The 19,552-nt window shown below is 39.2% G+C and overlaps 1 protein-coding gene across 1 annotated transcript in view; it reads left to right on the top strand.

Moving 5' to 3' along the window:
* Positions 1-7,124: 7,124 nt before the first annotated feature.
* The window catches only part of GBE1 (1,4-alpha-glucan branching enzyme 1), a 297,826-nt gene continuing 285,398 nt past the window's right edge, over positions 7,125-19,552 (top strand). The window contains exon 1 of the mRNA XM_032630067.1: positions 7,125-7,560. Within this exon, the coding sequence (XP_032485958.1) occupies positions 7,409-7,560 (152 nt within the window). The 5' untranslated portion in view covers positions 7,125-7,408. The remainder of the gene's footprint in view (positions 7,561-19,552) is intronic.

The following is a 19,552-nucleotide window of genomic DNA, read 5'->3' on the forward strand; positions in this document are numbered from 1 at the left end:
GGCAGGTAGAGATCTAAACCCAGGCAGCCTATTTCCAAGGTCTATGTTCATTACAATGACATATTGCTATCCATAGGAAAAAACTATCTAGGAAAGCCCTTTGTAGTTAATCTAAAATTGGATTCCAAGTATATTATTCAAAATGTTACTCAATACCCATCATTTATAGATTTCTAACTAGTAAAAACAATTCAAACTTTATGGAATTATAAATACCTAACATCTTTCCTTCTTTGCTTTTGCTACTTCTAGGAACATAAGAACTAAGGTCTGAGCTCAAATGTCATGGATTTTTTCTGTTCTGATTTGTTGTTTTTTTGCTTTTGTCAAGTATTGTTTCATTTAACACAAGTATTTTTATTAACTACCTCAAATCCTATTTTTGAATAGGTGGTATATATATAAGCCAATTATTGTTCTAAAGCAATCCCTCAGCCATGTGATTTGCGGCTTCCCATCTGCAATCATTGAGAACTCATTTTAAAAAAACTGAATAGATCTATCAGTATCCTAAGGCTGTCAAGACCAATTACCAGAAACTAGGTGAGTTAAAACAACAGAAATTTATTCTCTCACAGTTCTGGAGCCCAGAAGTCTGAAATCAATGTGTTGGCAAGGTCATATTTCCTCTGAACTCTCTGGGAAGAATCTGTTCCTTGTCTTTTCCACCTTCTGGTGCCTGTTGGTATTCCCTGACTTGTGGCTGTATCACTCAAATCTCTGCCTTCACAGTCACATTGCCTTCTCTTCTCTGTGACTATCTCCTCTGCAGTTCTCTTCTAAGGACACTCTCATTGGATTTAGGACCCATCCAGATTATCCAGGATGATCTCCTCAAGATCCTTAATCTAATTGTATCTGCAAAGACCTTCCCCAAATAAGGTAACATTCACAGGTTCTAAGGATTAGGACATGGGCATATCTTTTGGGCGACCACCATTCAAGCTACTATATATAATAGGTGATGGGGGTAGGAGGTAACTTCCTATAAGCATATTACAAGAGGCTTTAACCCATGGGCTTTGTGACAAATTTTATATGATAAAAAAGCCCCTGCCCCCGTCCCGTTACCCCATTTTCTGGCTCTCTGCTTGGTTCTGGACTGGCAAGGTTTGCCAGAGACCTGAGTTTCATTTAGGTAAAGTTGACAGATACATTGTTTTAAATTTGTTTAATTTTTAAGTCTTTTAAAAAAACTTGCATTTATCCTTCATAGTCACCTTCCTGAAAGGCAGTATAAAATAGTTCTCCTAGACTGTAGAAAGCAGTGTGCTATTATTATTAACTATTATTCTGAAGAATCGCTGCAATCTTTTCAGAATGACTCCATTACGATAAGCTCAGCTACCTGATTCTTTCTTACAAGATCTTGCACCTGAAAGTTTGCAAAACTTTCAAATAAGAAACAATTGAGAAGTACTGAAATTTTCAGATATAAAATAATCACTAGAGATAACATAAAGGCATAAAGGATGCCTGTACTTTGAGTGAAGTAAAAATGACTGTTTTTCTTGGGTAGGTCTGAGGTAAAAGGAAATTGCTTAAATTCTAATGGAGAGGACCAGATGCTCAGAGGATTTGCCACAAAAATTAGAGCCTTTCACCTTTATGTTACTGGTTCTCATACAACTTAGGACAAAAGTAATTGAAAATGATTATCACCTAAAAACGATTAAATACTATCTCTGGAAAAGTTGTTCACCTCACTCTGGTTTCCAGGTGGTAACAATCACCATCACATTGAACACTCACCACTTGGCCATCTAAGTAGAGAGGTGAGAGGGTTAATGAGTCTGAAGACAGAATGAACTTCTCTTCCTCCAGGGTCCCCTGAGAGGCTTGGCAGGTGGTAGAGGGGACGTTTGGCTGGCCATTGCCTCTGCTGAATTTAATCCAGAAATAAGTGGATGTCAGTTTAGAGACTGGGATACCGATACTTGCCAGCCATTAGATCCACCTTTTCAATGGAGAGTCTTAGTTACAGTCTTATGCAAGATAAACTGTTAAACTACCTTTATGAGTTGTAATTATACACCATAAAATTCACCTTTTTAAATGTATAATTCAATGATATTTTTATAAATTTATAGAATTGTGTAACCATTGCCTTATCAAGTTTTAGAATATTTCAATGGAGAAATTTCAAGGAATATATATCTAATTAAATTCCATTACTTCAAAGAAGATAATACTTATAGTACTGAGGGGCAGAGGGAGAAAGAGCAAGAGGAAGGAAGACAAATGATAGGGCTTTAAAATTTCATTAAATTTTAAAATATGGTATCAATACAACTGTATACTATTTGAGCTGTCATTGTTTAAATTTTCATGTATGAATTGTGTAATATTGTGAATATCTTAATGGATTATATCAAAGTTCTTTACGTGATCATAATGCTTTACTATAATGCCTTACAAATAGTAGGCATTCAAATATTTAATTTGTAAAATAAATAAAACTACCCATCCTCATGTTTCCTCCATGTTTAAGTATTCCATATCCAGAATCAATGAATAAGTTAAATATTAATATGGAGAAATTGGAATGTGTGTTATGGATATAGGGATGGAAAAGCCATACTTTCCTCCTAAAGTAAGTATATTATCCATTAATAATAATAGTAATAATTATAGCTAACATATAGTGCTTACTATATGATAGACACTATCCTAAGAACTCATTAAATAATTAACTATTCTTATTTAATCCTCACTATACTTTGCAATTAAGAAAATGAAGGTATAGGGGATGGACCTAGAGAGAAGGGAAGTTAGAGAGAGTAAGACAAAAGTCATATGATATCACTCATATGTGGAATCTAATTTAAAAGAATGATACAAATGAACTTATTTACACAACAGAAGAAACAGACTTAACAGATATCGAAAGCAAACTTATGGTTATCAAAGGGGAAATGTGGAGGGGTGAGGGATAAATCCGGAGCTTGGGATGACCACACACACTACTATATATAAGATAGATAACCAACAAGGACCTACTGTATATCAAGAGGGAACTCTACTCAATATTCTGTTATAATCTATACGAAAAAAGAATCTAAAAAAGAATGAATATGTGTATGTGTATAACTGGATCACTTTGCTGTACACCTGAAACTAATACAACATTGTAAATCAACTATACTCCAATAAAATTTAGAAAAAAAGAGAAAATGAAGGCATAGAGAGGCAAAGTAATTTGCCAAGTTTTACGTGGGTTTGCTCTGATGAGAACTCAGGCAGTCTGGATAAGTCCAGTCACTACTCTTATCTAACCACAAACAACTTTCAACCACTTTTTGTCAACCACTTTTCTTATCCTTGCTAAATCAGTATCTAGCACTAACAAAGATCTTTTAATTCCCTTATTGTTTTAACCACCCTTACTAACTGAGTTCCATGGCTAAGTATTATGTGACATGGTCACCAGCACAAGTTTCTCAGCCCTACTAATCTTCTACTATTCTCACCCTGTAAATCTCCAACTCTAGCTTCATTCAAACTTATTTTTTTGAGCTCACACACCCAGCTTAGCAAGCAATGAACCAAAACTAATGGTTGGGCCATGTGGCACTATTTCAGGTGTCCGATATCCAGCCTCTGTTGTGCGCTCATCATTATTCAGGAATCCTCTTGTCCTTGACTTGTTTTCTTTCTCATCTCACAGTGGCTAAACATCTTTATTAGCTCAAATTCTGTCACAAATTTCTACACTTTTCTTTCTCAATAGATGAGAAAAAATGATCTGCAGTTCCAAATCTTCAGAGATTAAATAGGAAAACTGAAAACTGCCCATTGGGTTTAACAGCTAGGTGATTTTGTGTTTTGGAAAGAGGAGTTTCAATATAGTAGAAACATAAGTGAGCCCACAGTGTGTCAAACAGTAAATGAGATAGTCTCTCAAGCACTTGGCAATGAAGAAAGAGTGTTATGGTCAAGGGAGAGGAAGAGAATTGAGGGCAGGGCTGCCACTCACCTTTGTGATTTAGGAAGAAGTACCTCCTGTTGGTGGGCACACTCCTAAGGTTTCATAGCTTGAGGAGGGAGAGGCACCTTCATGCAAAGGAAATGCCTCTTCTTCCTCCGGGCAAATGCCTTCATTTGCCCTCTTGGTTGGGCATACCTTATGCAGTGTATGGCCTGTAAAATTGTGATTGCCTTGCATGAGGAAGGGTTTTTGTTTCTACAGTTATGGAGTTTTGTTTGTTTTTTGGTATTCCCCAGAAGCAGTCTGGATGTAGGTATGGGGAAGGCAAAGTCAACAACTCTAGGTTGAGGTTTTGCCATGTAAGTATGGTAAGGATACAAGATAGTTAATAACACTGGCAAGTTTCATGGGTAGTGGAATCTAGGATGGGTAGCAAAGGAAAATGTGGCAGACATGATTATCCATCCTGCTTTTCCGTATCAGTTGAATCAACATTTTATCGAGATGTTGGGCAGCAATGCTGCAAGGGAAGGTGGACCCAATTCAAGCAGTGAATCACAATTAATTTAAACCAAGCATGGTAGTCATAGTCCTCTATGTCAGTGGTGTAGGGGTGGGTATGTGACCTAGCTCTAGCCAAAGAGCTATGAAGGAGTTTTCCCTTAGGCAAAGATGCACGGTATAAACATTTTCCTTTCCTTTAAATGTGGCCTTATGAAGAAGTGCTGCTTAGAGCTGTGGCAGCCATTTTATAACAATGAGGAGACAAAATTGAGGTCAAAGCCTACATAAGGAGGAAATGAAAGAACCAAGGAACCTGGGTTATCAATGACATTATTAAAGATAAAAGGGTTATTATCACTGTTCTTTCTGGAATTTCTCCTTTGTCTTCTCAGAAACCACATTCTCCTTTATCATCACTGCTGGTTTTTATTTAAAGTTACTTACTTTCTACTTCTCTCTCTAGAGTTTGGTCACAGATCTCTGTTTTTCTTTTTTTCTCCTAGTACTTTTCAACAGGGGATATCTGTTAGTTTTAAAGAGTATATTTCATATTATTTATACTTTAAAAGTTCTTTTTGGTATTTTAAAAACACCTTTACTGTGCTATAATCCACATGCCATGCACCTACAATAGTTTTGAGTCTAGCCACAGAGCTCTGCAACCATGACCACAATCAATTCTAGAAAATTATCATCACCCCTAAAAGAAACCCTCTCCCCATTAGCAGTCATTCTCTATTTCCTTCAGCCCTGGGAAACCAATACTCTACTTTCTGTCTCTACAGATTTACCTATTCTGTGAGCTTTATGACACCTGGGACTTGTATTATTCATCACTAATCCCCAGTACCTAGGAAACTGGTTGGCTCACGGGATTTCAATGAATACTTTTTCAATAGTGAACAAGGCAGAATGGGTCCCTGCTCTCTTGGAGTTTACATTCTAAAGTGGGAGATCAATAAATAAAAAAGATACACAAATTTTGTTAACTGTTGCATAGGAGAGAAGATATTGAGATATTTAGATAGTGGAATTAGAGGCTTCTCAGAGATGAGTTGACATTTATGGTGAGCCCTCAATGAATGCTGGGAAGGAAACAGCTATGGGAAGTGAACTCTCAATAGAGAGAAGGGCAAGTAAAGTCTCAGAGGCTACAAAGTGCTTAGTGAGTTTCAGGAAAGTCAGTGTGACTACAGAATAGTAAAGCCAGAGAATGATAAGCAGTGGAAAGGTAGACAGGGACCAGATTATGGAAGTCTTGTTAGGGAAGAGTAGGGAGTTTATTTTTAACTCCAGGTGAACCAAGCATGCCATTTAGGTTGTATGATTTATTCCTTGCATAGGGCCTTACGGTTCAAACTGTGCTTCCAACCTGCAGAGGCAGCATCACCCCTGAACTTGTTAAAATTACAGAATATGAGGCACCACTCAGAACTGAAAGTCTGTTCTTTTAACAAGATCCCTAGGTGATTCATATGCACATTAAAGCTTGAGAAACACTAGAGAATGGATTGGAGGTGAAAAAGAGAAAGGGGAAACCCTTAGATATGTTAGTCCAAATGAGAGAGGAAGGCTGCCTGCATTAAGAGTGACAGCAGAAAGGATGAGAAGATTGACTTAGGGTATGTCTTGGAGATACTTGGTTTAGGACTCTTAACCAGCTAAACACAGATTTAATAGGCAGGATTTATGAGAAAAGTTTAGGATTGGAGATACAGGTCTGTGGGTCTATTGGGTATCCTGCTTCTGAGTTTCAACTGTTGTTTTATAATTTACAAATGTTTGCATGTTGTCATCTTTATGGGAAATAAGACATGCCTTTCTGAAGGTTTTCCAAGTCCTCCACTCTTTCACTTTGAGGTCCTCTGTTCCTAGATATCTTTCATGAAGTCCTTATTAACTCCTTCACAAAAAACGTTTTGAACATTTTAAAATTCAAGGTCCATGACTGATCAACACGTCCTTCTCCATAGCCCCTTGGACTGTCCACACCTCGAACTTAACTGGGACAGATATACTCCAAGCCTCTCCAGTTTCTAAGTACAAAGTAGCTTGGAAACTCCTGCGTTGCTGGGTCCAATTGTCTCGGTGCACAATTCTGTACTCTTAAAAAAGGATCTGTGAGCTAGAAACCCGTCAGTTAATGGGAATGAAAGAATATAAGTAAGCTCCAAGTGTGGTAGACTACTTAGCGACCCCCATTCTTAGGCCTTATCACTTCATTAGTAAGTGGCACAGCTGAATTCTAATGCTCTTCCCTGTACCGTTTGTCTCATTAAGAATAGTTTAATTGTTGAAAAGTTTGTTTACAGCAATTATTTTAAAAGGCAAAAGGGACTTTTTCTTTCTTTCTGAGGTTATGGGGAATGGTAAAAGTTTTCATAATTCCAATTCTCAGTCGTTGGTAAGCCAGAGAATAACACCAGAACACCAGAGTATTTCTGGGACGATTACACAATTCTCTCAGAACTTAGAGAAGTCAAGTCCCTTCCAAGAAAACCATATATCCATTTGAAGGGCATGCCGCCAGTGAGACTTGTTCAAAGAAAGAAAAGCTGGGGGGGTTGGGGAGTGGCACGGCGGTTCTCCGCAGCCAAGAATGGGTCAGGGTAAGAGAGGTCAAGGCTGAGCGAGGTCCGCTCAGGACCGCCTCCTAGGGTGCCCTGGGCACCGGGGCAGAGACGCGGGCGGAGGAAGGGGCAGGTCTCCGCGGCCTCCCTATGCGAGCCGCGTGAGTAGGCGGAGAGGCCTGGTGCCTCCTCCCCTCTCGGGACGTGCGTCCGGGGATCACTCCGGGTCCTGCTCCTCCCTGCCGGCGGGGGGGAGAAGGGGGACAGGCGGCCGTCCTCTCCGGATATAAAGGGACTGGCCCTCCCGCGGCTTGCCTCGGCTCGCCTGGGCGTCCTCCCGGCTAGAGCTCCCGCTCCCCCTCCACTCGACCCTCTCGGGCCTCAGCTACTCGGGCTGCGGCGGAAGATGGCGACTCCGGCGGGTCACCCGGCTCGGGAGGCTCGGTCCGAATACTCTGAGGAGGCGCTGGCCGCTGCCTTAGCGGACGTGCCCGAACTAGCCCGACTTCTAGAGATAGACCCGTACCTGAAGCCCTTCGCTCCGGACTTCCAGCGCAGGTACAGCCCCACCTTGGTGCTGTCCCCCGACTACCCCCGCCCCCCACCCCACTGCCCACCCCACCCTCTCCTCCACAGAACCCAGCAGCCCGCCTTCCAGCCGCGAGCTTGCGGCTGGGAACGCCTGTTGGCTCTCGGACGTGCGGGCCCCGCCCCTCGCCGGCTCCACCCGCTCCGTCCCCGCCCCGCACCTTGGTGGTAGCAACTTCCGGGCTTGGGCGAAGAGTTGAGTCCGGTAATTGGGTTGAATGGCTTCCGGAGTTGTGGGTTGACAACTCTTGCCGCCGGACTAGCGGCCCAAGCGCTGAATAAACTTTCCTCATCCCTTTCCCCTCCCTTCGAATCGGCAGTTTTGCACCACTGGGTGTGTGCTTTGGCTGTCAGCACCCGTTTCGTCAGGTGCTGGTGCGGAGTTAGGCAACTGCACTTCAGGTTTTCTGCCCCTTACACGGACCAGAGTGGTCCTGTGAATTAGCGTGTGCATAACACCTCACCTGTGTAATTGCGTTTTTAAAGCCTTCTCGCTTATTTTATAGCAAATACTGTGATTTTATATAGGATTCTTTCAGGCAGCTTTTCTTTCTTTGTTAATATTCTCCGTCTCAGAGAAGATTAAGCTTATCTTGGTCTTTGTTTTTTACCCCTTGGGTCATCATTGACGAGTACTAGCCCGTGTTTGGCATTGCCATCCTGAAGCTGGAGAAAGGCGAGGAAAGCCAGACTTCTAGAGGCCCACTTAGTATGCTTTACTTTTAGCTTGTCTCCTATCATGCTGAAGTTGCTAGGATAATAATTGCAGTAGTCAGCTGAACTTAAAAGGTATAATTTTTAAGACTAAAATAGTTGTTATGCTAGTTATAGTAGTTATATTTGTGAGATAAGCACATTGTGATTTAATGGTTTCTGCCCTTTTAGCAGAGCCACTTGAAAATTACCATGGCAACAGAATACCTAGTCACAGTTTCAAGTAATAGAAAACTTCTAGTAGTTACTTGGCAAGAAGCAGCATTGGGGGTAATGAAACACGGTTGATTTGGAGTTTGGGAAAATAAAAGTCTTAGGTTCATGACCTGGCATTGCCACTTATTACCTGTACTCAATTCAGCAACTGTTTATTAAGGGTCCTTTAGGAACAAAAAGTAAGGGACACAAAGTTGAAAACAACACTTCATTCCAGAGCTTGTATATCCTAATGCATGGGTCCTCAAAGGAGTCACCTTGAGCTGTTGCTAAATTAATCAGATGTTGGGCCTTTATGTAAGTCATTCGGGGAGCAGCCTTGTGAAATTGCCTTCAGTGTTTACAGTATGTGCTTTCAAAGAAATTTAGTGTATAATCTTCATTGTTCAGGATTGGATTTGATTTAGAAATAGTAAAAAATTTTAGAGCAAAAGATGGTGATCCAACTTTTTTGATGGCACTAATTTACTTGGATGCTTTGTAAAATGACACGTAAGACATTTCTAAAAGCAGAGTTGTGGAAGTGTTTTGTCTCCGTTTCTCCCCTCTCTGTTTTAAAAAAATGATTACAAGTAGACAAACCTCCCTTGTTAAGTGTTTCTTTCATGTAATTCACTTCAGCTCCATTGGGATTGAAGCAGTTTTGATCCTCTTTCATGGTTTGTCAGAACTAATGAGAGGGACAAAGGCCAGAATAAAGAAGTGGGAGCACTCCAGTGTTCTTGATGAAAAGGCTGGTCCAGTGGGTCCTTGTGCCTCACTCTGACCTGGATTCTACTTCTGGCCTTGGTTCTGAGTAATTGCCATTTTCCAGCACACATGTTCCCTTTAGGCATATCAAATAGTAATTTGGCGTTTGGCAGCAGTAACTTTTACTGTTAGCATTTGAAGAATAAAAGAATTTCTCCTTCCTTAAGTGTGGTCCTGATTACTTTTCCTATTTTCTGTTCATTTCTAATAACCCACTTAGGCAGTGTGTCTTTGGCCTAACACAAATATACAACCAGTCAAACGTAGATGCAAAGTATGCTTACTAAGGCGTGAAGAAAATTTAGGGTACAAATAACAACAGTATAATGGTGATAGGGGAGGCGGTTTCTCACTGATGGACTGTCTTATTCTTTCTCAAACCCTGTGTCTTCATTAGAAATTCCATTATGTACCTTTGTTCTTGTTTACCTTTTCTGTAACTGTAGGAATGTTGAATCAAGCGTGAGGGTTAGTGAATTACTCCATGCCATAAAATAAAAATTAGACATTAGCATGGGTGACAGGCCCTGTGATGTCTCATTGATTACCTCCTAGGATAGGATTTTCCTCTTGGCTTTCCTGCTTTTTTCACCTGTTATTTGTGCTGCAATTAGTTGCTGTATCATAATTCCAACATCGTAGTGTTTTAAAAAAAACATTATTTGTCCCCATGCTACATGTTAGCATGAGTCAGGCTCTCCTCATGGCAATCATTCAAGGATCTAGGCTGATGAAGTCATCATTTTGAAACATGCTTCTACAGTGGCAGGGGCAAGGAACAGAGAACATTTTGAACTAGGCACTATTTCTTACAGCTTTTGCCTAGCAATCAGCCACTTATGCTGATACACATATTGGCCAGTGTAAGTCAAATGTGACTTATCAACCACGTGGGTGGAAGAGAAAACTGACATTTGTGAACAGGAGGATGAACAACACAGTTACAGTAACACTTGTCTATACCCTCTGTTTATATAGTAACTTTTACATATGTTATAGTATTTCATTTAACCCTAATAACAAAACTACAAGGTAGGAAGGGTGGGTATTTTTGTTTTTCCTGTTTTACAGATGAAGAATCCGAGATTTGGTTGTGATGAGTTGTTCACATGGCTTGCTGCAGCTGGGATTAATCTTTCTTTAATAAAACTGTTTCAGCAAATTCACAAAAAATGACTTCTTGGTAATTGAGTGAATACCTCTTTCTTTCTCTTTACTTCTAGCATTGGACATTTTGGACCACTTATTAGATCCTTGAAGCCATGATGTGTACTCTTGCTTTTCTTCCATTATCTCTGGTGGTTTCTCCTCAGCCTCTTTCAGACCATTAATATAAGAGATTCTCAGGGCTCTTCCCTAGGTTCCTTTATGTATTTCTGTTTTATACACATACTGTCCCTAAGTATTCTCATCCATCGCATGAATTCCATCTATGTACTGAGGCTGCCCACATCTATCTTCACCCTAAATCTCCCCTGGTCTTAGTCTCCTGGTCTTATTTATAAATATCTGCATTTTGATGTACTGTAAGTATAAAACTCAATGTGTATAAAACTGAACTTAGGGTTTTTCATCCCAAGCCTGATTGTCCTTTTATACCTTATCTCAGTGTGTGTTATCCTCCTCTACCAACTACTCAAGCCTAAAACTTAAGACTTATCCTTAATTACTCCTCTCCCCTTCTTTTTATCTCTAAGTCTAGTCAGTAGTAGCTCCTAACTACTTTTCAAGTATATGCCACACTGCATTCCTACTGCTCTTCTGCTATTCAAGTTGCTAGCATCTCTAGCCTGGTTTATAAAAACAGCCTCACAGTTCTCCCTTTTCAAATCTTCTCAACAATTCCATGGCTTTTAAGGTACAGTGTAGTCTCTTTCTTGTGACCTACAAAACTCTGTATTATCTGGTTCCTGTCTACCTTTTTAGCCTCATCTTTGGATTGTCCTTCTCACTCTGTACCACCTAATCAGAAGGGGGCTAAGTGTAAAGAGGTAGCCAGGATGTCTGGGGGCTATTCTATAAGGGGCACTAAAATATCACTAGAATAAATTGGAAACATGATACCTATTCTACACATGTAGTCCTTTCTTAAATATTGAAGATTTTCATTTTTTATTTTGTGTAGGCTTGTGAGAAGTAAGGAGTCTAGAAGGATCACTGAGTAAAAGGCAGGAGAGGTCAAGAACTAGAAACATTTTCTGATCTTTACCAGAAGAATGATGCTTTTGGCTTAGTAGAAATGAATTAAAAAGGGAACCCATTTCTATATTTAATTTTTATTAATAGAAAATAATTTTTCTCTACCCCATAAAATAGATCTTTACCAAATGTTTAAAGAAGATCAATTTGAAGTATGCCAGAATATTTTCCAGTCTTGGATGCCACCTGTTTTGGTCTAGCCATGGGTCCAGCTATGGCTTTTGTACATGTTATTTCTTCTGCTTGATGCATACTTTGCTTCTGTCTTGTTAGTGCTTGTACGTACTTCAGGACACAGCCTAGAGATATATTAAATGCCTTCCCTGGGTTCTTCCCATCCTCACACCTTCTTCGCACCTCTTACCCACCACCTTGAAAACCTGTATTGTAAGGGTGATCATCAATAATCATGTAGTTGTCTTTCTGCTCTTTTGTATCTCCCACTAGGTTACTTGCTCCTAGGGGTAGGCACATTGTCTGTGTTGTTTGCTCACTGTTATATTCTCAGTCTGTAAAACTGTACCTGGCCTACAGGAAATGGTACAGTGTTTGAATGAATAGATGACTGAATGAATGTCTTTTGACTTTTGTTTTTCTCTTTTCTACACCAGTAAGTCTCAGGTAAGCTCTCCTTAAGCTAAAAATGTTAGGAATACTAGGATGGACAGAAGGAGAAGAAGCAGTAGTTGTCAGGAGTTATGTGTGGCAGTCTCGGGTAGGGGAGTGTATGTTCAAGGAAAAAGCTAAAAATAACCAGAGAAAATAAAGAAATTTGTTATTAATTAGATATTTCCATATTCCACAGAGACTAAGGGTTTAATCACTGAAGGAATATTCAGTTTGAAGAGAGCCTCAGGTCAAATTGCATGCTCAAGAATAGGAAGACAGGTTTTTGTGAGCTCAAGTGTGTTAAGTATCACAATTACAGTGAATATCTCTATTTTGTTAGAAATGAAAATAGCTTTTACACTGGTATCTAATTAGAATTAGAATGTTTAGATTTCATGTAATAGCAACCACACCAAAAACTGATTCTCGTGGTGCAGAAATTTTATATTGTAGTTGAATGGTGCACTTTTCTCTCAGTGCCTGGCCAAGTTGTAGGCTCTGAAGAAAGTCAAATGTCAATGATTCTAGAAGGCAAAGAAGAATCCAAAAATTATAAGTCATACCTGGCCTGCTCTTCTGTACTAGTAGCAGATTCCTTTGCGCCTTGCAGCTGAGGTCTGTACTAACTCCAGAGTCACTCCTGAATTCTTTACAGTGATGGGCAAGAGGCTGTGACCTCTTCTCATTTTCAAACTGCCTTAAAATGACTCCATGGAGCATTTGGTTTAGTTTAGGCTCTGGTGCCTGCTGCACCATCTCCTGAGAAATGACTGTGTGTGGTAACTTCTTAGAGGATTCAGTTCAGCTCCCACCAGGCTGGCCCTAGTTAGTCAGTGAGATGATAACACAGACCCTGTGAAATGTGCTATCGTTTTAGATTGATAAGCATATCATGCTGCTGCTATTTAAAAGCATGTGTAAAACTTCAATTATACATTTATAGATATTAAAGGAAAATATGAAAGGGTTTTCAGTGGAGAGAATTGCTGCTCTCAGCTACCTTTCATTCTAAAGTAACTTTACTGTTTTACAGAAGAGTAGATTCTCTTCATGTAGTGATGTCCACTCATCAGTAGATACTCACTACTGTTTAGAATCCAGGTCTTTTTTTTTTTTTTTTTTTTGTGCTCAAGATCCAAGAGCAGCCCCTGTTCTGTTTTGTGTTTAGGGTAGCAAGAACCTAGTACATCAACAGAAGGCAAAATTCCACATTAAACACACGTTGTTATACAATCTACATTCATTAATTTATTATACAATTGACATTAAGTTATGGTGACTTACCTGATCGATTTTTGATGTTTAAAAGATAATAGCTGAGATCCTAAGTTTAGCTTCTTCATATGTGAAATGGAAAAAAAAAAACAAAAACATATGGCTGAGTGTCCATGTTGCAAAGCACAAGAGCAAGATGAAGCTTGAATTTTAGCTGTCGTAAATGCTAAACAGCTTCGAATTTGAGGGCAACTTAGTCAACCTCTGTGAACTTCAGTTTCTTTTTTTGAAAAATATGGATTGGACCCACCTTATAGGGGTTTCTTGAGGATGAGGAATATATGTAAAGATATCGCTTCTTTAATCCTGTATCCTGAAATAAACCATCAGATAAATAACCTGACTGGAAATTCCCCACAACTCTTCATTTTGCTGCTTAACAGCATCTTTACTTTAAGGGGTTCCTTCTCTTTCCTAGTAGTGCATTTGTGTGAATGAGGTGAGGAGGTGGTAATTTTAATCATAATCTAGTGGAGAAAGAAAAGAATATGTTTCAATTTTGATCTTTAATTTGGATAGGAAATGATAAGGCAGTTGCCAGTTTACTACAAGCTGAAGGCAAGATGAATTCTGGGACGTAATGAGCACAAAGCTCCCTTTATTGAGAGAGGTAAATGCTACCCTGCAGAAACCCCAAATCACTCTTCTCTTGATCTTCCGTTTCTGTCTTTTCTCTTCTTTCATCTGACTGCTAAGTGTTCATGTTCTTGGACATCAAACAGCTGCAGGGATTTTCTTCCTCCTGAACTCTGGCTGCTTGGAGGAATGGTCATACCGAGTTTACTAATAGCAGGAATGACTTTGAAAATAAGAAGAAAAAATACATAATAGCAGCTTAGAAGTTTACAAATGAAAGAATTATCTAGTGGAGTCTGAACTTATGGTCTATTAATAAGAAAAAAAATTTAAATCCCATGTCTTGCCTTGTCTTTTTTATCCTCTCTTTTTTTATTTGATGATTTCAGTTCTTTTCAGTATGTCTGAATTTGCAATGAGACACATAAAACAAAGGAACGGAATACTCATGTGTATTTTAGTAGATCCATTGAAGGATAAATTACAATTAAACAGTTTCTGGGTATGTGCTCTAGGTCTGTAATCTAAAATGTGATAATCAGGGCTTCCCTGGTGGCGCAGTGGTTGAGAGTCTGCCTGCCGATGCAGGGGACGCAGGTTCATGCCCTTGTCCGGGAGGATCCCGAATGCCGCGGAGCGGCTGGGCCCGTGAGCCGTGGCCGCTGGGCCTGCGCGTCCGGAGCCTGTGCTCCGCAGCGGGAGAGGCCGCAACAGTGAGAGGCCTGCGTACAGCAAAAACAAAACAAAACAAAACAAAACAAAATCAGTTACGCGTTTAGGTGTACGTAACAGAAACCGAACATACCCTCAAAGAACGGAAAATCCCGCAAACTGTGAGTTATGGAAATAGAGGTTTGTATTTCTCACAAAGAAAGTGGGGGTAAGTGGTTTGGGCCTTAGCATTGACTCATCATTTATCTTTTGGTTCTACTATCCTTAACATATGGTCTTGATTCTAACGTTTAGAAAATGGCTGGGCATATCTAGGGCCCATATCTGTCTTCCTAGTAGGAGTACAAGCTAACTCACTATGTCCATTTTAGCCAAGCATAAATTAGCTTACTTGTAAACTCCATCTCATTCTTTAAGTTTACAAATTTTTCATCAGAGCTGTCCCATGGCATGGCCATCCTTAGCTGAAAGTGAGCCTGCATAATCAAGGCTTTCAGTTGTACGCGTATCTTCCTGAGAAATGCCTTTTTGTCTCATCTGTCACAGCTTGCCTGGGCTCTTTCCTTTGCTCCAATGAGGCGACAATGTCTGGCTAAAGATAAAAAGTCCCAGTGATACCATGTTGTAGTTCCCCAATATCATAGCTGTGTACAAATCTTTCTGAGCAGAATCCAGGCATTTCCACTTCTGAGAGAAGTCTTCAGCCACATCCCTCAGTATCACCAAACTCTGGGGCATGGCTTTCACTTTGCTCTACCTTGTATTTCTGGATTTTTGTATTTCTCTGGATTCTTTTCTTGGGACAAATACAGACACTTTTGCTTGCTCTAGTCCAAAATGAGCCTGTCTGGTTTCGCTTCAGCCCCCTGGCCCAACGATTTGGGGAGCACCTCTGTCTTCTTTTTTTAATTTCATAGATATTTTACTCTTAAAAATAGGAAGTTTTGAAAGGAAATGAGTTTTTCAGTTACTACTAATCTTTTTCATGTTCTCTTGGGCTCATTCAAAAATGATCTGCTGGGCTTCCCTGGTGGCGCAGTGGTTGAGAGTCCGCCTGCCGATGCAGGGGACACGGGTTCGTGCCCCGATCCGGGAAGATCCCACATGCCACGGAGCGGATAGGCCCGTGAGCCATGGCCGCTGAGCCTGCACGTCCGGAGCCTGTGCTCCGCAACGGGAGAGGCCGCAACAGTGAGAGGCCCGCGTACTGCAAAAGAAAAAAAAAAATCTGCTTTATTTTTAAGTTATTTGGAGAATATTTTATTTGTGGGGTTAGAAAGAAGAAAAGAACTAAAATAAAGATGACAGTTGATGCTCAGTCTTTAGAACATGAATTGTCTTTTGTTACCTAACTACATGCAAGTTTATGGGCTTTCACATTATACTTTTTTATTCTTTTAAAAAATTAAGATGTGTAAGCTTTGTTCTTCAGAACATACCTGCTACAGACTTACCATATAAATATAAGATTTTATCATCACAGAGAAGCCCAGTATTTCATCTTTGACAGTAGACCAAAGAGCAATTTGTGGAAGAATGGGATTCCTCTTTTTTCCTCTTTTGACTGTAAAGACAGCATAATGATTCCTCTTTGATGTCAGAATAGATCAATAATGTGTGTGGGGTTATATTAGTTTCTTTTTTTCCTAAGAGGTTATAGGTCTATTATTCATGATCATTTTAGGCTACTGTTTGGAGGACATGAGTAACTAATGTGTGAGTTACCATTGCTTTTTCACTGTTTTACAATCTTTTCTCAAGAGGATTAGTTATTATTCCAGGATTCTAGAGATTCACAAAAAAATTCATATTCATCATTTCCAAGCATTTCCCCCCCTCCAGTTCTCATTTTTCAGCATTAACAATCTCTCATATTTTTGTTTGCTTATTTGTGCATTTTTTTGTTTACATGTGGGAGTCTTCCATCCCCTTGACCATTTCAGTTGGCAGTGCTCTTTTGGTTGTGCAAGTTGTGCTTGCTAGTGAAGCACAGCAGCGTAGTGAAGTGAATGGATCTCTTTTTGTTCAGTTCCCTAAAATGCCTTTTACTGAAAACTATCTGCTATCCATGCAGTATTAGGGAAACCTCTACTCACAAATTCAACACATAAGCAGGAAATACAGAGAAACAAGAGTGTTATCAAAACTGAAGTTTGGTTGTAGCAGATTTAAGGTACCTTTAGAGGACATTAAAAAATATAGTGAATTTAGAGAATTGCAAATTGTGTTAGACTAGATTTAAAAAATTATTTTGAAATAATTATAAACTACAGGAAGTTGCAAAAATAGTACAGAGAACGCCCCTGTACTATTAGCCAAGCTTGCCCCAGTGGTAATATCTTGCTTAACTGTAGGGCAGTTTCAAAACCAGGAAATTGACATTGATACACTCTGCAGACCTTATTCAATTTTCAACAGTCTTTCCTTGCACTTCTTTGCAGTTTTATCACAAGTATATATTAATGTAACTGCCACTACAGTGAAGATACAGAACCATTCCATCACCACAAAGGAATTCCTTTATACTTATACTATTCCCACTCCCTCTATCCCTAAACTCTGGGAATTACTGATCTGTTTTACATTTCTATAATATTTTTTCATTTTTTGAATGTTATATAAATTAAATCAGCGAATATGTAATCTTTGAAGATTGGCTTTTAAAAAAAATTTATTGGGGTATAGTTGATTTACAATGTTGTGTTAGTTTCAGGTGTACAGCAAAGTGAATCTGTTATACATATACATATATCCACTCTGTTTTAGATTCTTCCCCATATAGGCTATTGCAGAGTACTGAATTCCATGTGCTATACAGTAGGTCCTTACTAGTTACCTATTTTATACATAGTAGTGTGTTTGTGTGAATCCCAATCTCCCAATTTATCCCTCTCCCCCTTACCACACACAACCTGCCCCCCCCACCAACCCGGTAACCATAAGTTTATTTTCTACATCTGTCACTCTATTGCTGTTTTGTAGATAAGTTCATGTATACCCTTTTTTAAGATTCCACATACAAGTGCTATCATATGATATCTGTCTTTCTCTTTCTGACTTCACTTAGTATGATAATCTCTAGGTCCATCCATGTTGTTGCAAATGGCATTATTTCGTTCTTTTTTATGACTGAGTAATATTCCACTGTATATATGTACCACATGTTCTTTATCCATTCCTTTGTTGATGGACATTTAGGTTGCTTCCATGTCCTGGCTATTGTAAATAGTGCTGCAGTGAACATTGGGGTGCATGTATCTTTTCAAATTATGGTTTTCTCTGGTTATATGCCCAGGAGTGGGATTGCTGGATCATATAGTAGCTCTATTTTTAGTTTTTTAAGGAATCTGCATACTGTTCTCCATAATGGCTGTACCAGTTTACATTCCTGCCAACAGTATAGGAGGGTTCCCTTTTCTCTACACCCTCTCCAGCATGGATTGGCTTTTTTTTTTTTTTCACTCAGTATATGCCTTTGAGATCTATTCAAATTGCATATATCAATAGTTCATTCCTTTTTGTTACTGAATACTATTCCATTGAATGGATGTGCCACAGTTTATCCATTCACCTGTTGAAGGACATTTGGATTGTTTCCAGTTTTTGGCTATTAAAAATATTGCAGTGAAGCTATGTTTATTATATATAGGTGTTATTTCTTTGGGAGAAGTTCCTAGAAGTGTAATTTTGGGGTCCTATGACAAATGTGTGTTTAGTTTTGTATGAAATTGCTAAACTGTTTTTCATGGTATCTGTACCATTTTGCATTCCCAAATGTATGAGGGATCTATCTTATCTGCATCCTTCCCAGCATTTGGTAATACATTTCTTAAAGTGTTAGCTGTTATAATAAGTGTGTAGTGATAAGCCAATGTGGTTTTAATTTGCATTTTTCTTATAGCTAATTATGTTGAAAGTCTTTTACAGTGTTATTTGACATCTTTATATCCTCTTTGGTGAAATGTTCAGTTCATGTCTTTTGTCCATTTTCTAACTGGATTGATTTTTCTTTTTTTTACCTTTGAGTTTTGAGATTTCTTTACATATTCTAGATACAAGTCCTTTGTCAGATATATTTTGAAATTAATTAATTAATTTTATTTTATTTTGTCTTTTTTAGCTGTGTTGGGTCTTCTTTGCTGCGTGTAGGCTTTTCTCTGGTTGCCGCGAGCAGGGGCTACTCTTCGTTGCGGTGTGCAGTCTTCTCATTGCGGTGGCTTCTCTTGTTGTGGAGCACAGGCTCTAGGCATGCGGGTTTCAGTAATCGTGGCACACGGGCTCAGTAGCTGTGGCTCACGGGCTCTAGAGCTCAGGCTCAGTAGTTGTTGTACATGGGCTTAGTTGCTCTGGACCATGTGGGATCTTCCTGGAGCAGGGCTTGAACCTGTGTCCCCTTCATTGGCAGGTGGATTCTTAACCACTGCACCACCAGGGAAGCCCCACTCTGTCAGATATTTGTTTTGCAAATATTTTATCCTAGTCTGTAGCTTGCCTTTTCATCTTCTTAACAGGGTCTTTCATAGAACAAATGTTTTAAATTTTGATGAAATTTAGTGATTTTTTTTGTGGTATGGTTTATACTTTTGTTGTCATGTATAAGAGCTCTTTGTCTAGCTCTAGGATCTGAAGATTTCCTCTAATGTTTTCTCCTCGAAGTTTTATTGTTTTACATTTTACATATACGTCTATGATCCATTTTGAGTTAATTTTTGCTTAAGGTTTAAGTTGAAGGTTTTTTTTTTTATTGTCTAAGGATATTTGATTGTTTTTAAAGATCATAAACTATGACAGACTTATATTGGGGAGCCACCTCATCAAAATAAAAAATAAGCCTTTAGTCAAGTCTCACTGAAATATATGAACAATGACAATTTTTATGTATACTGTAGATTATTGAAAGCAGTGGGAACTAATTAACCTGTCAGTTTTCTTATTTCTAAGATCTTATTTT

The sequence above is a fragment of the Phocoena sinus genome, chromosome 4 (assembly GCF_008692025.1).
Source record: "Phocoena sinus isolate mPhoSin1 chromosome 4, mPhoSin1.pri, whole genome shotgun sequence".
Taxonomy (NCBI): Eukaryota; Metazoa; Chordata; class Mammalia; order Artiodactyla; family Phocoenidae; genus Phocoena; species Phocoena sinus.